We start from the raw sequence: 24509 nt of genomic DNA, 5'->3' as shown, positions 1-24509 counted from the left end.
TACTGGAAATGTGGTGACATTGTGACTAATGTACTGTGCAGAAGCTATCATTGGATGTTTTTTTTATTATTCAAACTGTAGATGGAGAGGAATGCTCTTTTGGTATTGCATCTCAGTTTGATGAGATCTAGTTTAATTCTGCTTCTAGTTCTTCTAGCTAAGTTCAGCACCGTCACGATAGTTCAGCTCTGAAAATGACAATGATTAACAACTCCACAATCACAATGTGTGAATTTAACTTCTCTGTGAATGCAGTTGCAGAAATATTGTAGTGACTTTCCCTCATATTAATCGCAAGTTCATCTTCTTTTTATAACTTGTGAAATGTATTTATTATTTACTTATTATAAAATATGCCCTTTCGTCACTCAAACTGTCTGTAGACTGAATTAGTATAGTTCTGTAGCAGCTGCTCACACACTACATCAGAACAAGGATTTTTCAAATTGTTACTTTCATAAAAAATGCAGATGTGGTTTGTCTTTAACAAACTAACAAAGTCTGAGTGTGAATGTGATTGTAATATGATGCGTGAGTTGGGCTATTCGTAAATGTATGATCTGGATTTCACCACTTGTGCATACATGCATAAATATGTTTATTCCTCCAGCAGATCATTCACGTGGCTCCGGCTGCTGTGGTGGTGAATTAAAGCACATGCAGCCATTAGCGAGGGTGCTTGACACAGAGAGGTCGCACTGTAATGCATAACTCGACGTGGCATGGGTGCACTATCAGTCACAGTTGGTGGGTCAGAGGGAAAGCAAGTGGGACACGCTTGGGCCTCAAACAGATAAACGACTCCACTGCACCATGGAAGCAGCCATTGTTCTGCTCTGGACCATTGATTTTCTCCCTCGTTGAGTAGCTCGCTGCAGGGAGGGGCGGGCCATTTGCTGTGGGTGGCATGTGAACATAGACGCACATGAGCAAAGGAGCGTGAGAGAGAGAGAGAACATGTATATACGCTGCGGATTTTTACCAGCATGAATGAGTTGTCAAAATAAAATAAACTGACTGACAACTCATTAGTCAATAAGTGGAGGGGGAGGGGCACAAGAAGGGGGTAACAACTGTATGGGAAGAAAGAAGAAAGAGGGGAGAAGGAGCAGAGAAGTGAAGAGACAGCAGAGCAGTGACTACCTCTGAAGGGTCAGTGTCTCCTTTCTTCATTCTTCTCTCCGATTGAACTTGCCAATTAACCACCGAGCCCCACACTCTGCACAAGGGATGGGAAACAACCTAATCAGGGTTAAGGGAACGACAGCTAGAGACAGTCCAGATGGAGAGAAATTAGAAAGGGATGCTGTAACGTAGTAGCCATCATTCATTTCTTAGTACTGCTCTTTATTTCGGTGATTTAGCTCTGTTCATGTGACGTGCTGTCATATCGGAATTGATTTGAATTTGAAGACTAATTCGGACTGAAGGAGGCACAAGAGAAACAAGGGGGAGAACTGAAAAAAAAGGAGAGACAGAGTCAAGCAAGTTCCTCCAAACACTGACAGGAAGATGGACACTAAGATTGATGATTAGAAGATTAGAGGATACAGTCTGACAACGCAAATTGGCACGAGGAAGGAGGAGGGAACTGAGGAAGAGACACGGCAGCGGAATGTAAAACAGGCAGACAAAGAGCTCAGGGTCTGACTGATGCAGACGATTATCTCTGGACTGAAGCCACAGGTAGCTAATATCTGGTAAGCACGCTGACCCCATGAAAATGCAGAAGTTTCAAAGAGCTGTAATTCTGTGATGATCCATAAGCTCTAATGAAACGTTTTGTTCAGCTTTTAACTCCCCGGCTCTCTCATGAAAAGCTAATAAAATCGTTTCAAGTTTGACAGCTCTTTAAATTATTAAAAGCAGCTACTTTGATTTCTTAATCTGTTTAGGGTTTTAATTGTTTTTTTGTTTTTAGTTTTTTGTCTTGTTTAAAGCTCATCTAAGGAGTCAAGACAAAGCATTGTGTTTGCAAGCATCCGGGTCAATGTTCCACGAGCACTCAGGGAGAAATTCAAGCACTCTCTCCACCAAGAGCAGCATTTCTCAGATTATAATGATGCCAAGACACTGACCATGAACATGTGTGGAGAAACCCTTGATCTATGGCTCCCTGTGTCTCCGGGGAGGCGAACAATAAAGAAGGTTGAAGTAAAGTGGCTACTCCAGAAAGTGTTATACAGTAGAATATTGCAGCTGATATTATTTATATCACAGTGTAAAGCTGGGTCACATATCTGTATATCTATTCACACACGGATAGATGGATGGATAGGTGACACAACAAGGCACAGGATTTTGGCAAGAAAAAGGAGACTGGAGTCTGAATCCGGTAAACAACCTTCTTTCGAAGTTATTTTTACGAGTCACATGTTGAATGTCTTGCTTTTCACATGGTGAATATAAGAAGGAGTAATTTTGAAGGCTGAAAAACACCGGTTCTAGTAACCTTACCATGTTTATTCAGTCCCATAAACCTAACCCTGATGTATCTATGCCGAATATGCCAAATATCCCAAATGGGGTTGTTTGCATAGTTGTAGTCAACCCATCTGATAAAAGTAATATGAAGTTTAGGAAACAGTAGCCTTTGAAGCTTATATACAGTATGTTGATTTAGTGCTTAAAACTAACCTAACCTAAACATATTTGTACCTAAACCAACCAACTCAATTACAGATTACTGGCTCAGAGAAAGCTAACCTAACCATAGGGTCGGGTTTATCACATTTTGTTAGGACAATAACAGTTCTATATGATTTGGATAATATATATGTTAATAACAAAACACCTGCAAAATTGTTAACAGTCATAGTGTTATATTATGTGCTAACTAACAAATGCTAATTCAAATAATTATTAAAATAACCTTAGCACACAAATCATGCTGGTGTGTGGTATGTAAAGGTAAAATAAAACTATTCAAGAACTGACTTTGGTAGTAATGCCTAAAAAAATCATACTATACAATATAATATACTATATCATAGACTACACTGTGTACAGTTAATGACATTAATGAAGTTAAGTAACTGATTTGTCTCGTTCATGAACAGTAAGTTGTTGATGAATTGTAGTTTGATAAAAAAAAAAGCAATCTGGTGCATTCTGGGATATGCATTGGACTACAGGACAGTAAAGCAGAAGAAAGTCTCAAATATTCCTCTGCCATGTTTTTTTTTTGTGCGCACACACACAGACACACACAAGGAGGCACTAAGGATTGCTGTGATCTCTCAGTCAGTTAGCGTATATCGATCTAGCTCTACTGGCTCTCGCTCTGCCTCTGATGCATACACACATACACACACACACTTTGACACGCTGATAAGAAGATGGTGATGACAATGACAGAATATTCTCCTCCCTTTGTGGCTTCTGTGGAGAGCAAATGTCTGGCTGAGGTTTGTGTGTGTCTTGCACCCATGACCGCATGTGTGTGTGTGTGTGTGTGTGTGTGTGTGTGTGTGTGTGTGCAGGGTTAGTTACAGTTCAAGTTGTGTGTGCCAAAACATGCAGCTTCATGTGGGATATTATGTTCCAACAGTGAGATAATATCCAAACACAGACAATTAAACACACGCTCCACGCCTCTTTCATCTTTTCTACTTTCCTTTGCCTGTACATGAATGCATTACAGTAATTAAAAACATGCCCCCTCTTCTTTGTCTCTTCCTCTACATTGAACATGACTGTATATCAGTAATTAAGAGTGTGTGTTCTGTTACACACCACTGCTAATCCTGCAGAGCCAACTCAATCCACTATGTTAGCAGATTACTGCTCACGGCATGGGCTCTTGTTATCGTGTGCTCCCACACAAACACGCGTGCGCGCGTTCAGAGACAGACACGCACACACAAGCACACCGCAGGGTGCTGAGACTACATGCACAATGAATTGTTTATGTGCTAAAGTTGGACTGCTTCTTCTATGGCACCTTCAGGCATTTTTTTTTGTGTCTGCAATTAGATTACCCTGACTGTGCAATTTAGGATGGCAAGTGTTGCTTAAATCTTTCTGAGCGCATTCATTGTGTGATTTTGTATGCCTGAGTTTATGTGTTTACACACTCATCTCTGTGGTCCTGGTGGCGTGGCTGTACATGGACCATTGGCCTGCTGCAAGTTAACTAAATACTAAATACAACCAAATGTACCTGTGTATGATCAAATATAGCTACAACAGTTGGTTGGGGCTGTCTACCCAAGAAAATTAACAATAGCACTTGCTTAGGAGTAGGCAGAGGTAAATGGATAATGTTTTGGTGTTTGGTTTTACCTGATCTTCATCTTACTCCAACACTGACCACATATTTTGGATGACTTCATCCCCTTCACATTGTAGCGGCCCTTTGTGAGTCTTTGTGAGTGGCTCAAAGTTACAAGTTCAAACTCGATTGTAAAACTTCACTCTCCTTCATTTTGAGTCTCTGCAGATTACAATGAGTGCCGGGGGAAAATTGCCTCTGACACCACTTCTCAATGTGACTTAAAGGAGAAGAGCTGGCCTTTTTTTGGTCATACTTTCATCCAAACAATGAAAACAAAGGTTTAGGTATGTTCTCTAAATTTAGAGAAAGCCAGGTTTGGATAGCACTTGGTAGGCTACAGTTGAATTCAGGGAACATTTGCTGCCATGTTATTATGTTGACTCATAAACTTCCCACTATCCTCCCTTTGTGCTTCACACTGTTTCCTAAAGGCAGAGATATCGAAAAGAAAATGAAAAACCGTAGTAAAGAAAAAAATTCAAACAACATTGAGCCTCAGTTGTTAAACTTTTTGTACTATTTCCACTGTTCTTGACACGACTGTGGGTTCCTGTTTGAAACTCTTATAACTAGTATGAAAAAGCCCAAAAGGTTGCAAAACCAGCTACAGTTAAGCCAGAGGACCAGAAAGTAAGAACACATTACTCCTTGCACTGGTTGTCAGTCAAAGCACTCCATGGTCTTTCACTACTACTCCTGCTTCCATACAGTACATGCTTCTAATTCATGAACCAGTGTGACCTCTCAGGTCCACTGGCACAATCTTTGGACAGAAACTTTTGGTGGGAAAGCTTTTAGTTTTGAACTCAAACACTAGAAGAGTTATTTTAACAAATAGCATTTCTTCTTTTTTTCACATGCATTGGTCTCTATCTGAAATCACTCCTTGTTCATGCATTCACTATTCCCTATATAACATAATGACTGTAAATGTTGGGCACTATATAACAAAAAGGGAGTGATTTTGGACAGCCTTAGTCTCCAATAAGCTGGTCAGTCAATTTAAAGCAGCCTGAATTTCAAGAAAGTATATGACAAGTTGGATGCAATTGAAGTTTTGCTGATTTTGAATGTAAGATAACAAAAGCGGCCATACTCCAAGAAGCAGTGAGACACTAATTGGGTGGAGTATTCCTTTAAGGCCATGTTTTACAGCAGAATTCTCTAAAGGTCTTGCTAAAGGATTTATTGTGGATCATTGCTCAGTAACCTTTGGTGCATTGCCCTTGTATTCTTTATGACATTACCTGTTGTACTGCCTGGTTTAATACAGGTAATATGTGTTGTCATTGGGTAGTGCATGTAATACACATTAGTGCTGGAGAGGAAAGCACAGTATAAATCTATATTTATCTGCTACTTTGTTTCCCCATGGTTGGCTTCTTTCCCCTGTTCAGTTAAAACAAATGTTCAGGTCATGTTAAACCAATGTATGTTGATTGAAGTTACTTTTGCAAACAGACTCTGGCTTTGGAAATTCACTGCATGAGTTCTCTGATTCTTCATTCTGTGGACTTAAGTGTAGGAGTACATGCATCTTGGGTGGAGGGCCGACCCATAAAAGCCCTGTAGCAGGGCCTTTTGTTGCTTGCAGCCACTGTCTGCCTTTCACTGCAGCGAACCTTTAGAAAACTGAAAAACCATACCAGGTACTTGTGATATTGAGTGTCAGTGTCTGCCATATCTCCTAAATGACAATAGCCCAGTTACAAACTCACAATGAATGTAGGGTCTGAGAGTTTTCTGAGACCATGAAGTCATAGCTCTGAGATGTATACTAGCTAGCTGCAGGTTGCCTTGCAAAGCCTCTGCCTGTCTATTCAGATACACATGAATGCGACTGAACTGACCTTTCCTTTTTGCGTTGCAGTCGAACGTGCACAGCAAAACATAAATGTAAAGTTCAGTAGCTAAAGCATGTAGTATAAGAGAACAACTTGCAGAAACAAAACAGAATATATTGTCTAGATTGTTTAGGGTATTTCAACCTCCACACAGAAGTACATTGATATTGAACCATTCTGCAGATCCCCAGATCTGCAGAACTATCTGTGCATGGTCACAACATAGTTAAGGTTAGGTAAAGGTCATGGTTATTGTTCATGAAAAGGTGAAGCTCATTAATGATCTGTGACAAAATGCAAACTCCATTCTCCTGCATAAAAAAACTGATATGCCACACAAACCCTCCTCCGGCATCCACCCTTGGTTAGTAAGAGAAACACCACTCCGTGCACAGGCACTGAACGTTGCCTTTAGGTAAATACGTAAAAGGTAGGTAATATTTTAAATTGAATGTAATTCTTAGGACACTGCGCTGGGCATTTAGATGGATGGGTGGTTGTCTCATTTACTTCTCTTTTCACTTCTTTCTGCTTACTTTTCATCATGGCAGTGTGACAGTTTTGTAGTGGAGAAAATACCCCAGAGATGATTGTCCTTTTGGTTCTCTCCCAGTGTTTGAAACAGTCTAGTGATTTTAAACGATGAGCCACATAGGATTGGTAGTGGAACAGGCCCAGATTAGCTGCAGATGGAATTGGGAGTGAGTTTGGAAGCTGACATCTGTACAATCAGCTCACACAGTAAAGAAAAAGGTACCACTTTTCACTGGTATCAAATCATTCTGAACCTTTATGTCATGCAAGCATGAGACCTTTAAATAATTAGCAAGAATATATGAATCAAATGCTGACAGCAAAAGCAATGATTCATCATATTACTTGCCAATGTTTAGCTTCTTGCCCTAAGTTTCTGCTTAGTGAAGCAAAAGACAGCTGTCATGTGGTTTTCTATACATAGTTTACCAATAGTTTCAAATTGCACTGAGCAAGTCATGTAGTCCCTGACACCAAAATTACCTTGAACTGTCCTCCCACCCTAGGTGCAATCGAGTCCTCAGCAAGTCGCTGAAGGTAGTGTAGTAAATAAAAACCTGTGAGTACTAACAAATAAGTTGATTCTGCACATAAGCTGTGCCATGGTAAACATACAGGGCAAAGTGGTGTAGAGCCTGAGAGGAGATGGATGGCTGTTGTCTCAAAACTTCCTTTCCAGACATTTCTTCTATTCGTTTGCTCCTGTCCTTCCTTCACATAAAATTACTGTAATCAATTCCGTTGCTGGTACAGTGTAATGCAAGGATGTGGACACTTGGAACATTATAAAATATAAATTGAATAATTTATTTGCTGTGGTTACATAGAGCACTTACGTTCCCTGCATGGATTCTGACTGTCAACACTCTGACCTTTCCATGTGATCTTACTATTGTGGCAGTAGAAGTTTCCTGGAAATCATGCTGGACAATAACGGCAGAATGTATAAAATGCGAATTGAGAGTGCTCTTGCAGATGCAGCCATTACAGAGGTCTACTTTAACTGATCTGCTGCTGCACTCTAGCCTCAATGCTGGAGCCCTTTCAAGCTGACGGATGATCTGACAAACAACATGGTACACGATGTCAGCTCGCTTCCTGCAGCGGCCACTAGTGCAATGGATAGATAAGAGATCAGGCACTTGTAGGATGTCATAGCGTGTGTGTGTGTGTGTGTGTGTGTGTGTGAGAGAGAGCGAGAGAGACAGAAAGATAGGGAGAGAGAGAGAGAGAGAGAGAGAGAGAGAGGCTTCCAATCTTTAATTCTCAACTTGTCTGTCTTTAATCAGATGAACTGACTTCCTCTGGTTCAGACAGGAAATCAATCACAGTAAAGCACAGCAATCACTGCCCCCATCTGGAGGACCCGTACGTGTTTTGGAATGTGTGTTACTTTATTTTCATGTATTAAATAAACATATATTATAGTATAGATTTGAGCTTGTGTGTCTATGTGTGTTTGTACTTGTCTGTATTTTCCAATGTATGTGGCTACACATCTAATCCTTATACATGTGTGATTGCTGGGATGCTTTTTAAATGTGAAAGTGTGTGTGTGTGTGTGTGTGTGTGTGTGTTGAGCAATGGTGTGCAGAAGGGAGGTTCTAAGATATATTCAGATGCTGTCTATTGATCTGTTTGACAGTCTCCTCATGTCTTTAACACGCCGCAGGATTGCACAATCACTCACATTGATGGCATGAGCCAGAGAGGGAGACAAAGAGAGAAAGAAATAAGTCCCTCTTGACAAAAAAGTGACACCAAAAGAATAAGTGAAGAAAAGTTGAATAAAGTAAGCATCTATCAGCGGCTGTGGAAAAATGTAATAGGGTGGGAAGAAAGGGGAGGGGAAAAGATCAGGAAGAGAAAAATGGGAGCGTGAAACAGTGGCGTGGATGGTGGGAGAGACAGATAAGAGTGAGGAATGGACGAGGGTGCATGAAACAACACGGTGAGAGGAGAAGGAGAAGAAGGTATAGATAGGATAAGGAAGGAAAAAAGAAAGGAAATGAGATTTGGTGCATGAGAGGTTTGAAAAGCAAATCAGACAAATCAGTGCACTGTTTCATTGTGTTGGAGTACACATTAGGAAATACGTTTGTGGCTATGACACGTGCAAACACACTGATACAAGATGGGAAAAAAAAGAAAACAAATCATGTTTTACAAAAAATGCGTATGTGAGGTAAACAGAAAAAAAAAGGAGATAGAGAAGTAATGAAGAGGAAGAAGAGCAGAAAGGAGCTCTCCTGTGTGCTCAGCATATTAGAGGAGGTGCTGCAGGGCAGCAGTTAGACAGGGGAGGTCTGACATCACACACGCACAGACACACACTCTCTCACGCCTATTCTTGCTTGATCCAAGAACACGTGTGTTGACCCTCCTACACACATGCAATTACACACAAACATACACATACACAGACATTAATTGATCCCACTGCAGCAAGGGTTGGCAGAAAGGCTAGACATGAGGAAACTACCCTGTGGCCTCTACCCACACACAAATAAAAGCTACTCTCGCTATATTACAGCACTTCACACTTCAATTAGGGTGCAGTGACAGAGGCAACATGGCTTAAGTACAGCAGATGACCTTCACTGAGGAGTAGGAGGCATGGAGGACAAAGATTATGGGCATCTTAACACCCGCTTTCTTTTAATATTTTGGTTTGCTTTGCATAAGTACTTCTTAAACAGTGCTACAGGCACTTGCATATCATAGCACCGTCTTTCTAATGAGTGAAGTTTAGCACATGGTCTTTGGAAAGTCTTTAAAAGTCCATTTAGGTGATGCAAATGCTAAGGCAACGGAGGGCAATTTCATGCTCAAGTTATTTTGATCTTTACCCATTTTATTCAATAGCTGAATTTGTTTGGACAAATGTGAGGTCCAGGATACAAACCAAGACATTGAGAAGGAGGTCAGACTGCATGAGAGTGTTTTCAAAGCAACCTCGGAGTGATTTCTTTTTTAGTGACACGAGAAAATATGAATGAAATACTGACACTAAAAGAATTGCCCAAAAGAATTACATGGTGCTGCCACTCTCTCCACTTGCAGGAATAGGAATCAGGGATAGATAGGTGTAGTTTAAAGTATGTTGCAGGCAAATATCTCCAATCCAACCCCTGGTATTGTCAACTGGTTCTAGGTATGTGGAATGCCACCTTTCTGTACTTACTACTTCAATTCAATTCAATTCAATTCAATTCAATTTTATTTGTATAGCGCCAATTTACAACAGAAGTTATCTCAAGGCACTTTACAGTGTAAGGTTTAAGACCTTACAGAAAATATTTATACAAAAAAGTATAGAGAAAACCCAACAATCCCATTTGAGCAAGCTTTAGGCAACAGTGGAGAGGAAAAACTCCCTTTAGAGGAAGAAACCTCCAGCAGAACCAGGCTCATAGTGGGCGGCCATCTGCCTCGACCGGTTGGGGTGAGTGTAAAGAGAAGAGAGAAAAGAACAGCAGGCAATAAAGACAACAACAAGCATCAAGAACATTGGGCAGATGAACTGGATTCTGGAGATGTACAGCTCCAGGCCGAGGATACCTGCAGAAAAGTACAGAGAGAGGGAGACAGAGAGGAGGAAACACAACTAAAAGAGAGAGAAGACACAAAGTTAATGACATGCAATGGTGGCATTTGCATTGATACAGGAGAAAGGAGAGAGGAGAGGAGCTCAGTTTATCAGTAGAGGTCCCCCAGCAGAATAACCTATATCAGCATAACTAAGAGATGGTTCAGAGTCACCTGATCCATCTCTAACTATAAGCTTTATAAAAAAGGAAAGTTTTAAGTCTAGTCTTAAATGTAGAGACGGTGTCTGCCTCCCGAACCTGAACTGGGAGCTGGTTCCACAGGAGAGGGGCTTGGTAGCTAAAGGCTCTGCCTCCCATTCTACATTTGGAAACTCTAGGAACCACAAGTAAACCTGCAGTCTGAGAACGGAGAGTTCTGCTTGGAAGATAAGGAACTATGAGGTCTTTAAGATAAGATGGAGCCTGATTATTAAGGGATTTATAAGTTAGGAGAAGAATTTTAAATTCAATTCTGGATTTAACAGGGAGCCAATGGAGAGAAGCTAACGTTGGAGAAATATGATCTCTCTTGCTAATTCCAGTCAGAACTCTGGCTGCAGCATTTTGGATTAACTGGAGGCTCTTTAATGAGTTATTGGGACATCCTATTAATAATGAATTACAATAGTCCAGCCTGGAAGTAACAAATGCATGGACTAGTTTTTCAGCATCACTTTGGGACAGGATGCTCCTAATTTTAGCAATGTTTCTTAGGTGAAAAAAGGCAGTTCTAGAGATTTCTTTTATGTATGAAGTGAAGGAGATATCCTGATCAAAGATAACTCCGAGGTTTCTTACAGTATTACTTGAGGCCAGAACTAAGTCATCAATGGTGAGAATGTGTTTAGACATAGTGTCTCTGAGATTTTTAGGCCCAAACAGTATAACCTCTGTCTTGTCCGGATTTAGGAGAAGGAAATTGGAGGTCATCCAGGCCTTTATGTCTTTTAAGCATTCCTGAAGTTTGACTAATTGATTAGTTTCTCCTGGTTTCATAGATAAATATAGCTGGGTATCATCTGCATAACAATGGAAATTTATAGAGTGTTTCCTAATAATATTGCCTAAAGGGGACATATATAACGTGAAAAGAATCGGTCCAAGCACAGATCCCTGTGGAACTCCATAGCTGACTTTGCTGTGCATGGAAGACTCATCATTAACGTGTACAAACTGAAATCTATCCGATAGATACGATTTAAACCACTCTAGTGCTGTTCCTTTGATTCCAATGACATGTTCCAGTCTGTGTAATAAAATGTTGTGATCTATAGTGTCGAATGCAGCACTAAGATCTAACAAGACGAGTATAGAGAGTAGACCATTGTCTGATGCTAATAGAAGATCATTAGTGACCTTTACCAGTGCTGTTTCTGTACTATGATGTACTCTAAATCCTGACTGGAAATCTTCATACAAGTTATTGCTACGTAGGTGGTCGTACAATTGCTTAGAAACTATCTTTTCAAGGATTTTAGAGATAAAGGGCAGATTGGATATTGGTCTATAATTCGCTAAGACCCCTGAGTCCAGAGTAGACTTTTTGAGTAGGGGCTTGACTACAGCAACCTTAAAAGCCTGTGGTACGTAGCCTATTTGTAAAGACAGATTGATCTGATCTAATATGGACGTGCTGATCAAAGGTAAGACATCCTTGAGGAGTCTAGTTGGGATGGGATCTAAGACACATGTTGATGGTTTAGAGGAATTAATTACTGAAATTAATTCAGAATGATCTACAGGGAGGAAGCAGTCTAAGTACGAGCGTGGATCTAGAGTTGTTGTACAATCCATGCTATATGCAGGGATGATCTGATCAATTTTTTCTCTAATAGTTATGATTTTATTTGTAAAGAAATTCATGAAGTCATTGCTGCTGAGAGTTGAGGGAATACTTCTAGAAACACTTACAAACCTTCCATGTCGCACTGCCCCCATTCATCTCAGATTGTCATTTCCTACTTTAAGTTGTCTATAAGAATTCATTAATCCACAAACCTGGACAGGCTGTGATATAGTAAAATTAATCTTCCAGTTTCTCACATCACTGGTGTATTATATAGACACCCAGTCTGTAAACAAAAGAATAAAGCCTGCCTAGATTGGTTCTTACCCATTGCCCATTTTACAATAGCTTTTATTAGCAATGTGCTGTATATGACTACATCTACCTGGTATTTTCTGGACTTTGTCTTAAACTGAGAAAGTAGAGCATGTAATAGCTTCTAACACCATAATCATAGACTTTATCAGCTTCACCTACTGAGCCACAAAGCAAGCATGTTCTTTAATTATAGCGTACAACTTTACACTCATTTTCTTTAAGCTGAGGAGGCCACATAATAATATGAATTTGGTTTAAATAACTGCGGAGACATGCTCTCGCCATCTGAGTTACTGCTTTACATTTTTAACAATGGCATTAAAGTAATATTCAGTCACAATGAATCACGCAGTGCAGTTTGTAGTAATGTATGCACCAATGCTGAAATATATGTATTATGAAATGGCAACATGGCTGATGTTACTGGTGTTAAATTACAGTATGTAAATGGTGGACTGTAAGTCAAAGTCACAAACTTGGCAAAAAAGAAGCAAAGAAAAAAAATTGTAAAACAGTCAGAATTCCATTAAAAAGGTATGCACAGCACTAAAAATCTAATTTATTGCTCCGAAATTGAAATTGATCTTACTACAAATTGATGCTGCTAACTACAATGAATTATTCATAATGCTTTTTTTTTTTTTTTTTTTTACCTTTCAATATGTAATTATGCAAATAGACGAACACATTAGCCTGGGAACCCCAGAGGTATTTCTATCCAGTTTTGCCTGCCATCCAGCCCGTGGTAATGAATTAGTAATAAAGTCTATGTTTAATGTCAAGAATTTGCAAATTTGTCTGTCACTGAACAGATTTTGCAGCGCAGTCTGGTTTCTTTATGCAGCAGGTGTGAATCTTGTTTAACTCGGCTTCTGTTCGGCTTTTGGTGGTTGTGACCTGCTGACCTGCTGTTGGATGTCTGCTAATGTGATGGTGACCACTTCCTGTTCTGGGAGCACGCAGTCATCTGCTTTCAGGTCTGTCAAGCACAGAGCTCTGGTTTTATTTGATGTCACACCTTTCACTGATCAGCTGCAGCTTTTTGGTGGTCTGGCTCTTGGGTTTTACTGAACTGCAGCTGCTCCCTTGGAGAACAGAGAACTGGTGTTGAATAACATATGGATTGCATGGATATATATATATATATATATATATATAAACTAGGAGAGATAAGATGAAAGTTTTTGTCTGTTGAAATAAAACAGTGCCACTAGCAATCCGCAGCATATGCTGATATTAAAACAATGGTTTGACACTTTGGGAAATATGCTCAAAATCTATTTCATGCTGAGAGTTAGGTGTGAACATCAATACCACTTTCATATATGGCTGCAAAATATCAAGCTATACCCAGCAGCTAGTTACCTAACATTATCACAAAGACTGGAGATAAGCTTGTTCTCCAAAGGTACAAAAAATCCACCTACAAACACAACTAAACCTCACTGATTAATACATCAGGCTGTGTTGGATTCATTTACACATTGTCCCATCATGCCGACAGTCACAGGGGCTCAGCAGAACTTTGCAAATCTGTTGTAACTATGGTCAGACGGGTCCACGTTTTAGCTTGTTTACAGGAAAAACTGATGGTTCTCTGTGCCATCAAGACTATCAACAGCGAAAGCTCCAACAGCCAGCGACTGTGATGCGACAGTGATGCATCACTGCCCACAGCATGGGTGAAGATACCATTGGCATGAAGGTGTATATGGGATTTTAAAAAGACATAGGTTGCCATCAAGGCAGCATCTTTTCCTGGGAAATTATTGGATATTTCAGCATGATGATGTCCGAACTCATTCGGCAACAGTGTTGTACCACAGTGGTAAACCTGCCTCTGCCCCAACGTGTTTGGCAAGGATAGAATTGAAACTTTGATTATATTTACAAAACACACTGGCAATCTTTTCTTTGTACGTCTGTCAGATAACTAGACAGATAACAGACTTGCACTGTTACATCTATCTTACTGTAGATCAATAGACCAACCTACCTTATGTCTAACTTTTTAAACCAGAATTGCACCATTAGAACAGGCCATTGATGCCTTCTTCTGCTGTGCATCTCCTCAGTCGGGCTGCCAACATTATAAGCCTTTGTATAGTCTCCAGGGATGCAAATCCTCTATGGTTAAACTATTTTATTAACCTGTTCACCTGGTCTTCATATTGGTTTCCAGTATTAGTTTCAAAGAGGACATTGACTATGGCTTGACTTTAGAGTGAAAGAGATTGATGGGGACTGAATTCAACAATAACCTCCATCACAGTTAGCATATTATAAAAGAAACAACCATGATTTATCTTAACATGTACTAAAGATGCACACCAAGTTTTTACCATAAATGTTTTCCACAAATTACAAAATGTGATACCTCTCAAACAATGCATGCTGGGAAATCTTATATAAAAAATGTATTTATATCATGTCCGTTGTGATGTCTTTTTTGTTAATGCTGTTATTTCCGATGTATTCTGCTGCTGGCACCCACTCCTAACATGCTGGTGTGCACGGCTGCATAGTCTACCTACACTCTGTGTTGTGTATGTCAACTTAACCTGATGTGGTACAGTAACATTACAGTATGTAAAGTTGACTCTATTCCAGCCCTAACCCCAACTCTTGATTGATTCAGCATGGCCATTGTCATCGTTTTTGTGTTGTCTGTAAAAACATGGCACATTGAGTTCTATCAATGTTTTATTGAATATGTGTCAAAGTCTTAAAGTTCTATAGAGGAAAAGTTAATTTGCAATTACCTAGTTAATTACACAGTTTATATGTTTAAAGGATTTCCAAAAAATGTCGAGCAAGTAGGAGGTCATCAGTACTGATGGTGATTGATTTAACTCGGCATTTATTTTACTACTATAGATGTATACTTTACGCATTAAATTAAATTGGGAAGCATGCTCACAGTTATTTAAAAATTATTTAAGTGCAGAGTTGTGAAACAGATCCAGGGCAAATTAAACTGATGCTGCAACACTTTCCAAATGTATTATTCTAGGTCTAGTCATTTTGTGACTATTTCAGTTTTTCACAGTTTAAAAGGTTTCTGTTGTCACTGTGCAGAAGAAGCGCCTTATAATTAAAAGCAGTAATTTCAGGAGGTGCTTTCTGAAAGGTGAGAAATTGAAATGTCTGGTGACGCCTGGTGCCTGGTGGATCATATCTGACATTAAACGATGAAAAGCTTTTAAAGTTTCAGTTCACGATTGATGGATTGCAGGTCGGGGCTGCACAGGGCACCAGCTTGTCTCCTACCATTTTCAGTACGATGCAACTGCAGGTGTTTAAATGCGATTGTGCTGTACTAATATCAGCCCATCTCACCGTAACATCTTTTCCTTCTTAAAAATGTTACCATTCGATATCACTGAGTGGTGATACACAAGTTTCTTTGTTTTTATGGTTCTCATCACTGTGTTTATTACTGAACATGACAGATTATCATTACCACATTATTTTTACTACAACTGCCTTTAACAAACAGGCCAAGCTCAAAGAATGTTGGCAGCCTGTCCTGGCCTCTGCAGTGCATTGGATTTGGAGGAAAATCTGCCAAAGTGGTCTGTGTCACAAAACAGGAAGACAGCACTGTTCTTCCAGAACAAATGATGCTAACGCTTTCAGAGTTTCTGGCAATGACAGATGGTGGAAGGAGTGAAAAGTCTTTTTTAAAAAATCACTTCCATCATGCGTATCTTCTGTAAATCCAGGCAGAGGGATAGAGAGGACAGCAACTGACGAAACGTACTGTAGTTTGCAGTATTATTTCTCATGCTGTTTGTCATGGGTGTGTTGTTACACCACCAAGCATTACTTGTTTAAAATGTATATTACAACACACTGGTTGTTAACTAATATTTCACCTGTCCACACCCCAGGTAAACAAAACTTCTTTGTTTCTCTTCTTTCTTTCTCTCTTACTCTTTCATCTCGGCTGACATTGCAAAATCTCAGATGGGTGTATTAAGAAAATGTATTTTTTCATTGTAGTTAAAAATTCAGCCAGGGGCCTACCTGCATTATTAGAAGGTGAGGTGATGCACCCATTATGCCTAGTGCCCAACGTACAAGCCTGTGGGGGCAATGCTATAATCTGGGGTTGCTGCAGTTGGTCAGGTCCAGGTTCAGCAACGTTATGGTTCCTAAGAATGAGGTCAGCTTATTCAGGTCAGGTTATTCCATCAATGGATTTTTTCTTCCCTGATGACATGGGCATATTCCAAGATGATAATGCCAGGATTCATCAGGCTCAAATTGTAAAACAGTAGTTCAGGGAGGATGGCACATCATTGACACACATGGATTGTCCACCACAGAGTCCAGACCTTAACCCCATTGAGAATCTTTGGGATGTGCTGGAGAAGACTTTGTGCAGTGGTCAAAGCTAAAGGATGACAGCACAAAGCTAAAGGCTTTTATTATGGCAAATATTAACAAAATATTATAGTATGTGACTTTTTTTTAGATGGGCTGTGTATATCAAATGTTCTTATATCTAAAACTTTAAACTAATGCATTCCAAATGTGCCACCCTTCTTGTTTGTACCTCAGTTGGGCCACCCCACTAAAAAATATCAAGACCCAACCCTGAACACAACATGGTGCATTTTAGTTTTTAATACCTTAAACTGCCACATCCAAAGACACTCTAACTGCTCTACAACTGAGCGGCAGTCATTCTCTATCTCTTAAACTAGTACCAAAGTAAGAGCAACAGTGTTTTCTGTTCCTCTCTGTGCTCACAGCAGATCATACAGTAACGCTCTATCAGCCATTCAACCCGATGACTGCGCCAGTAAAAGCCAGCTATTCCACAGCGCGTTTGTCGAAATCCCAATTCCCAGCTTCGGATACTGTCAAACTGCAGTTGGCAAACCATTGCTGGAAGACTCAGAGTCACCAATTTGAATGTGAGCTAAGAAAAATTGACTGTGTGTTTCTCTGCGGGCTCTGCACCAACCATCGAAGGAGCAGAAAATACAATTTTCCATTGAAGCAAATGAAAAGAGCAATTGGAAAAGCCTCTGGAAGCTAAATAATTGCACTTAGCAGTGTGCAGACTTTTAAATTCTGATGTTTCTAAATGAACCATTAATATAAAAGACAAAACAGTAAAAAACCACAAGTTATCTGCAAATGGAGTGAGTTAGGGGAAGGGGAATGCAAGCAGATAGCAACTCATTTGAAGTCTGCTGTGAAATGCAGTTTAGCTGGGGTGAAACTCCTTGATGAAACCACAGTCTCTGTGGATGATGAGTTGAACTTGTGTGTGTGTGTGTGTGTGTGTGCATGTGTCTGTGTGCTTACTATGTCTGTATGTAATGGTTATTTCTTTCTTTCTTCATATATTTGTAAGCCAGGATAAAGGAATGTAATTCTATTCTATTTGTGTCCTTACATTTGGTTAATGTGCTTTAATGTGGCTAACTCATTATGTATACCTACACGTGTGTGTGCAGGCCACCAAATCAGTGCTACTTATGGTCTTTGAAGGAACAAATGAATGCTGAGTCACTCATCTTGATAAACAAAAGACATGTAACATATGCAGTTAACAGGCTTCTCTCGCTGCCATCTGTCGGGGTATGGAATAGTAATTTGCCAACCTGGAACTCACAATAAGTAAAGTTATGCCTTTTTTTTTTTTTTTGTACACACACACACCGAACGTACAGTGTGTGTGTGTGTGTTCCATATTTAAGATGTGAACTAACACAATTTAAGTGTGTTATGTCGTATTATCTGTGTGAGTGTCTGATTTTGTTTGATTTTGTTGTGAGGGTCTGAGAACCGTGCGGGTGCGACCGACAGTTGTCTTGATTAAAGCCAGCTGTTTCTCTACATTAACCGCACACACACACACACACACACTTGCATCACATTCACACCTACAATCTGAATTGACTAAACAAACATGTCTGAGTCACTGCAGAGTTCCTAGGAGCCATTGGACAAAGTGCTGACTGTTTTCCTGGTGTTCTGTTGCTTCAAACTAAATGAAATCATACATAGAACTTGAAGAAATTAAATAATGTTCAAGTTGAGTTAAATAAATCTGGTTGTTATTGTTGCTACACAACCATAAAATAGCTTTAACAGGCATGCTATATTGTGTGTATTGTGTGAGTAAAAGAAATATGTAAAATATAATTATAGTGCAATTGGTACAAAAATACCCAAAATAATCAACAAATAAGCAAATTGCAAAATAATATATTGAGACTTTCCACGAGAGGAGAAGAGGGGAAATTTTGAATCGAATCTTTCTCTGCACTGATGTTGACAAAACACAAAATCACTTGTAAGGGATGTGTAAAAGATGGGTAACACGTCTCTGAGTGAAGCTATGAAGTGGCAGTTGACTGTGCAGATGTACGGCAGAGATTTGAAGAATTTCAGGCTTTACATTCTCCAACTGGAACTACACACGTCTGAGAATCTCCACAGATTTTTAGAAAGATTAAAGAAAGTCAAGTGGATTCCAAGACATGTGACAGGTGTTCATTTTAACTCTTAACAACTTTTCTTTTTTCAAATAATAACCCTGAAACAAGCTCTGCTAATACCGCAGATCCCACTGAGACTCGACGCCACAGCCAGCGGCTCTTTGCTGCTTTCAGTTCGTATCTTTATCTGTTTATATTTTTCAGTTCATCTTTCAGCGTGATTGAGTCTCAGCGGCTCCACGCTGTCACACGACATGTTTCGCCCGTCACACGTGTTGTTTGAACAAGTATTCAGTCCACATACTTAATTTGACAACTGTATGCTTTTATTTCCCTTTCAAAACTATTTTAAATAAATAAATTACACGAACACTGATGTTTGTCTAAATGCAAGCGGAGCTTTCAGTCAATAATTTCATTCCAGTTTTTGAGGCGCATTTTAGCCAGAAAAAAAGAAAGTTGAAGTCGGAAACTGTAGTCAAACATGTATCAGCAAATGTAGATTTCTGATAATAAAATGTGTTTATTCCACACAATGTGAGTCTGATGTTGGAAAGATCATATTTACTGTATTTACCTTAAAGGTAGAAATGTAGGCAGTTATATTGATATTGAGACAGCAAAAGGAAAATAAGATAAGACAATAAAGTCAAACAAATTGGATGGCTTTTTTTCTAAAGGGGAAAACTGACAATGAACAAATTACTTATATGTGCCTGACCAAATTAATCATTTATCTAATTAACCAAATTAATCAGTTCATTAATCATTTTGCCCGTGGGAGTGCAGTCAAGGAACAGTGTAATATTGGCTGTTTTAAAGGAGGAGGAAGAGACCTTGGGGGAAATTAATGGCACACACACTTAGTGCTCTTTCAGGTGTTGGCACATTATTAAATGACGTGAAAATGAAGGGTCTGGATTGCAGAGGCTTGACGTGCACAAATTCACACCAAGGAACGAAAATAACGTGGAGATTTAGCCTCATCCTAACCATGGATGCTACACGACCAAAGCAAACGCTAACCGTTACCTTGTGGTGACAGTGTGAACACAATGTGTGCAACACAACTGGACACACACATTCGATTCCAACAAAGCTCAGCAGCACTTGTGGAGTGGGCCACAAAAGCAGGCAAGAAGAGATCATCTTGGATCCTGATACATTACACTTCCAGCTTCAGAGACACACACACACACACGCCAGTCCCTCGAAGAATCATGTCAAAAGCTCTCCCCCTCATGCTGCGTTAAACTGCGCCTCCACTCCAACTAAATCCCTAGAGTGAGAGTGAAAATAAGAACAAGAAAGTAAGAGAGCAAGAGAGAGAGAGAGAGAGAAAGTGAGACAGAGAGACAGACAGAGAGAATGAGATGGGATTATGGGGATAATGCGAGCAGATGGAGGGAGGTCGTGGCTCCAGCAGGACTCCACTCCAGAAGGATTAAAAGTCTACAACCGAGCCACCGACAACCGAATGGATGCCACGCTCCTCACACTCGATGCACCGAGCTCAGCCGGGGCTCACCCCACCGCCACCCCCGGCTGCTAAGCCCGGAAATGAAAACTTGCCGTCTTTCAGCACGAAACAGTAAACAGTTACCTCACGGAAATGTATTTCAACCCCCTCCGCCCCCCCCTCATCCTACAAACGCATAAAAAGGTTGGGCTTTGGGGCTTTTTTTTTTTTTTTTTTTTTTTAACCCCATCCATTTAGAAAACATTTGCACTGATCCTCCTTTTTAAACTTTGTATTAACGTGTGTTCTGTTAGAGCATAACACCAGAATTTAGACAGAGATGCAACAATGTAGGTTCAACCACCCAAACCAGCACTATGACCACATAAGGAACAATATATGGCGTGTCTCTAATCTGCAAATACACTAAGCCAGTTAATTCTTAACATATAATTCATCCTTATTGTATCTGTTTGGATTTGCCCGGATTACACACTGAAACATTTCCTATGCACTGAAGTTGCATTTCATCAAAATGCAGATGCCAGTCTCTCTCTCTCTCTCGTACATGCTAGTTACATCTTTGTAACTAGTGTGTTTGTGTTTTCTTCCTTCTCCACCAATATCCTGGCAATTCATTCACGACAAGAGTGTTATTATTCCAGCTGTCTCCAGTTAATTTGTGAGGAACACACACAAAAAAAAAAAACAGATATAATAACGCAGATTGTCCGAAAAAGATGAAACCACTTTAACTTTTGACAGAGCCGGGGGCGGGGGGAGCGGTGGGGAGGATTCCTAATGCATTTCATCAGCTTTGTGCCACTTGCTCGTTTTTTTTTTTTAAAACAATGCATAATGGGTGAATTTTGATGCAGCATGTCCTAAATGACTACTTATGAAGAAACAATAGATGTCTGTATGTCCATGTACGTCCTCTGCTGCTCTATAAAAGGAACTCTCCAGGGACGCTGTGATAAAGTGTCACATTTAATACTGAAAACATACAGTTTTTACGTCAATATTAATGTGTTTACATGTCTCCCAGTGTGTCTGTGTGCAGTCACTGTTAGTATTGTTTGCCAAGAGCAGCCTCAGCTTCTTTTCTGCACCAGGATAGTTCCCATTACAGACACCAATAGGTCACATTGATTGGGTCAATCCCAAAGTCATGTGCTGTTAACTGGTCTCACTGGAGCAAGATAGATAGATAGATAGATAGATAGATAGATAGATAGATAGATAGATGGATAGATAGTATCGCGGTCAGTTAGCCCAGTGCTTAACTCCTACACATATGCTTTTGTTAATATGGCTCCACGTTAACTCCCCGTCTGTCTCTGTGCTTTATCCGCAGGTGATAATTAACCTGTTGGTCTGGTGGCCGTTACGCTCCGGATTTCTCCCCTGACATCCCAGCATCTGTGGCTGCCAGCAGCAGCAGCAGCAGCAGCAGATACAGTCACTATGCCCTAATTCATCCAAACACATGAATCATCATCAGCACTGATGAATGTCATTCAGTTTAACCTCCACTGTAAACACACGGCACTTTGACACTCCTGCTTACAGCCGGACTCTCCTGGCCAAACCTGATCTCAGAGTCTAAACATGATTGGACATCGTTAGTGCGTGGACATGAGACCGCGTGGGAATACTGATGTAGCAAGTTCCCTCTGTGGTTAGCACCCAAGGGTGGCATCCTCCTTAGCAAGAGCATCTGATGTTAAAACGCTTCTCCAGTGATGGGTCAGGCTTTCACTCATTCATGTGGCTTTGCTCACTCCTCAAAGGACACTCCATGCATAACATTGCACCAATAGTCTGACCTCAGGAAACCACACCCTGCTCCTAAATGCTAAGGTGATATAAAACCCAGTGTAACACATTATGTTTTGATTTTCTACAACAGCAAGCAGCATAGTGTGTATCCTGCCCAATGGATGCCAAAACAGGGCCCAGGGAACCCAGAATATTAGCAGCAACATTAAACCAAACACTCCAACAACACAGTAGATTGTATCTGAGTATAGTAGATAAAGACTTTGCTTAGAATAAAATCAGCAGAACTAAAACTGATCTGGGCTGGTTGTCAATGCACTCTTCTTCTCCGTGCGCATTTACGCTCCCAATACAATGGAACAGTTCCAACCACGTGATATAAACATATGAAACCATAATAGAAACTTTGTTATTCAGAAGCTTTAGAATGAGTGAAGTGTACATACTGCGCAAGAGAAACGTCCCCACTCCTCCTTCTCTCTCTCTCTCTCTCTCTCTCTGCTCTCTCGCTCCCGCTCGCTCACACACTCTGTCACACACACAGACGCATCAAGTCGCTCACACACGGGTCCCCGGTCTCTCGCTCACCTCTTTTATCCTGAACTTTGACGCTGATCTCCACCAGCGGCTCGGTCTCTCTGTCCAGTCTCCGTGATATGACTATATCCCCGCTGTCCCTATTCACGTTGACCGGAGAGCTCTCCATGTCGGGTTCCACCAGCTCAAACGTCGCCGACTGAAACCTCACCGGGTTCAGGTTCATCACCACTGAACCGATGCCCGCATCCTCTGACACGTTAATGAAAACCGGACTCTCTGATTCCAGGACTGACCTGGACTTCCTCGCCGGCGCTTGAATCTGTGCTTTAGGTTTCCGTTTCGCCGGTTCGGGCGCCACGGGCCATTGCCTCGGATTGATCTCCACTGCTATGCCCTGACTCGTGCGTGGTGGCCAACCGCGGTCCCGAGCAAACACTTGAAACTTAATCGTTTTATCCAGGCCCAGAATAGAGTCCACAAGGAGGATGTCGCCGGTTTTGGGTACAGCGTAAAAACTCCCGTTTTTGGGAAGGGCGAAATAGATGAGCTCTGCGTTCTTGCCGCTGTCATCGTCCCGCGCGGTGACCGTGTAGATCGCCGTGCGGAGCGCGGTGGCATCGTCCAGGCTCAGTTTGACATCGGAACCCCGGAAGGTGGGCTGGTGGTCGTTGGTGTCGAGGACGTCCACCTTGATCGAAGCCACCTCAGCAACTAAGGGAGACTTCTCCCCCTCTTCCCGGGAGCGCCCCGCGCATTGCCCGCAACACATAGCCAGACCCAATGCGTATTCAGCCCGCTCCTCCCGGTCCAGAACCCCAGAGGTCTTCAGCAGAATATGCCCCCGTTTGTGGTGCGCAAACACGCGGAAATTTTCGTTCCCGTCTCCCAGGAGTTTAAAGTGCGCTGCAGCTGAGCTGGACTCCCCGGTACTGCACAGCCTCTGTGAGTTGAGCCGCTTTAACGGGACGCTCAGTCCATTGACCCGAGAGCCCGGAGACGAGTTCTCAAAAACATGTCCGTGAAAGAACGGCACCTGGTCCGCGGTCCTGTTCCCCAGTGCGCACGAAACCAACACGGCTAAAAACGCGACCCAAATCATGACTGGATAACTCATTGGCTCCATTGCACACTAACGCGCTCGCGCTACACCGACATCCATAGGTGCACTCGTTTCTTGGGGATATCTCTTCTCTTTCCCCTCACATGATCCAACACTTCCATTCAGCTGGAACGCAGATATTTCTTGGCACCATACTTCAACTCGACGCAGGGGGAACTTTGTGTGTTTGTGTTATGCGTCCTCCTCCTCTCCTTCCCTCCTCTGTCTGCCGTCTCACCAGCTGTCTGTCTGTGCGCGTCCTACGGAAGAAAAAAAAATGCTTCTTACAGCTCGAGTACGCGCTTACCTCCGTTCCATCTCTCGCTCCCTTTCGCGTGTGCGCCGTTACTGACCGATCTCACACTGAGATCACACTTAATCCACGAGTTGCTGCAAACTGAGCGCAGCCTCGCGCTGCCTTCCCTTTGAAATAGATCCAAATCATTTCTCTTTGCAACTCGGACGCACTGCCTAGACGTGGGTCATCGCGAGCACATATGACAGAGCCGACTGTTTTACGCACGCGTTGCCAAAACAGCCAGCGCAGTGCATGTGGACCGGAGTGATGCAGCAGCAGCAACGAATTCTCTCATCGGAAATGAACTTCTCAGCAAAGCAGCAGCGAGTCAAATCAGCTCGTGCTCGCGCGCGCGCACAAACACCCACACTGCCACAGCCTGCAGCGCGCAATTGTGTGTGTGTGTGTAACTGTGTGCGCCTCTGTGTGGCAGGGAGATCCTCAGGGAAACAACCCGACCTCCCCTCTATCAGTGATCAATGTCCATTCTTGCGCGTCCAGATGCATCACTCTTCTTTCCAA

The 24509-nt window shown here is 41.4% G+C and overlaps 1 protein-coding gene across 1 annotated transcript in view; it reads right to left on the bottom strand.

Annotated features, from left to right (window-relative positions):
• Positions 1–23814, bottom strand: part of si:ch211-186j3.6 (neural-cadherin) — a 263441-nt gene extending 239627 nt beyond the window's left edge. The window contains exon 1 of the mRNA XM_026378538.1: positions 22639–23814. Coding sequence (XP_026234323.1) covers positions 22639–23713 — 1075 coding nt within the window. The 5' untranslated portion in view covers positions 23714–23814. The remainder of the gene's footprint in view (positions 1–22638) is intronic.
• Between the last annotated feature and the right edge of the window lie 695 nt (positions 23815–24509).

The sequence above is a fragment of the Anabas testudineus genome, chromosome 3 (genome assembly GCF_900324465.2).
Source record: "Anabas testudineus chromosome 3, fAnaTes1.2, whole genome shotgun sequence".
In the NCBI taxonomy this organism is placed as follows: domain Eukaryota; kingdom Metazoa; phylum Chordata; class Actinopteri; order Anabantiformes; family Anabantidae; genus Anabas; species Anabas testudineus.
The sequence above is the reverse complement of the archived record's forward strand: the minus strand, read 5'-3'. Positions and strand labels throughout refer to the sequence as shown.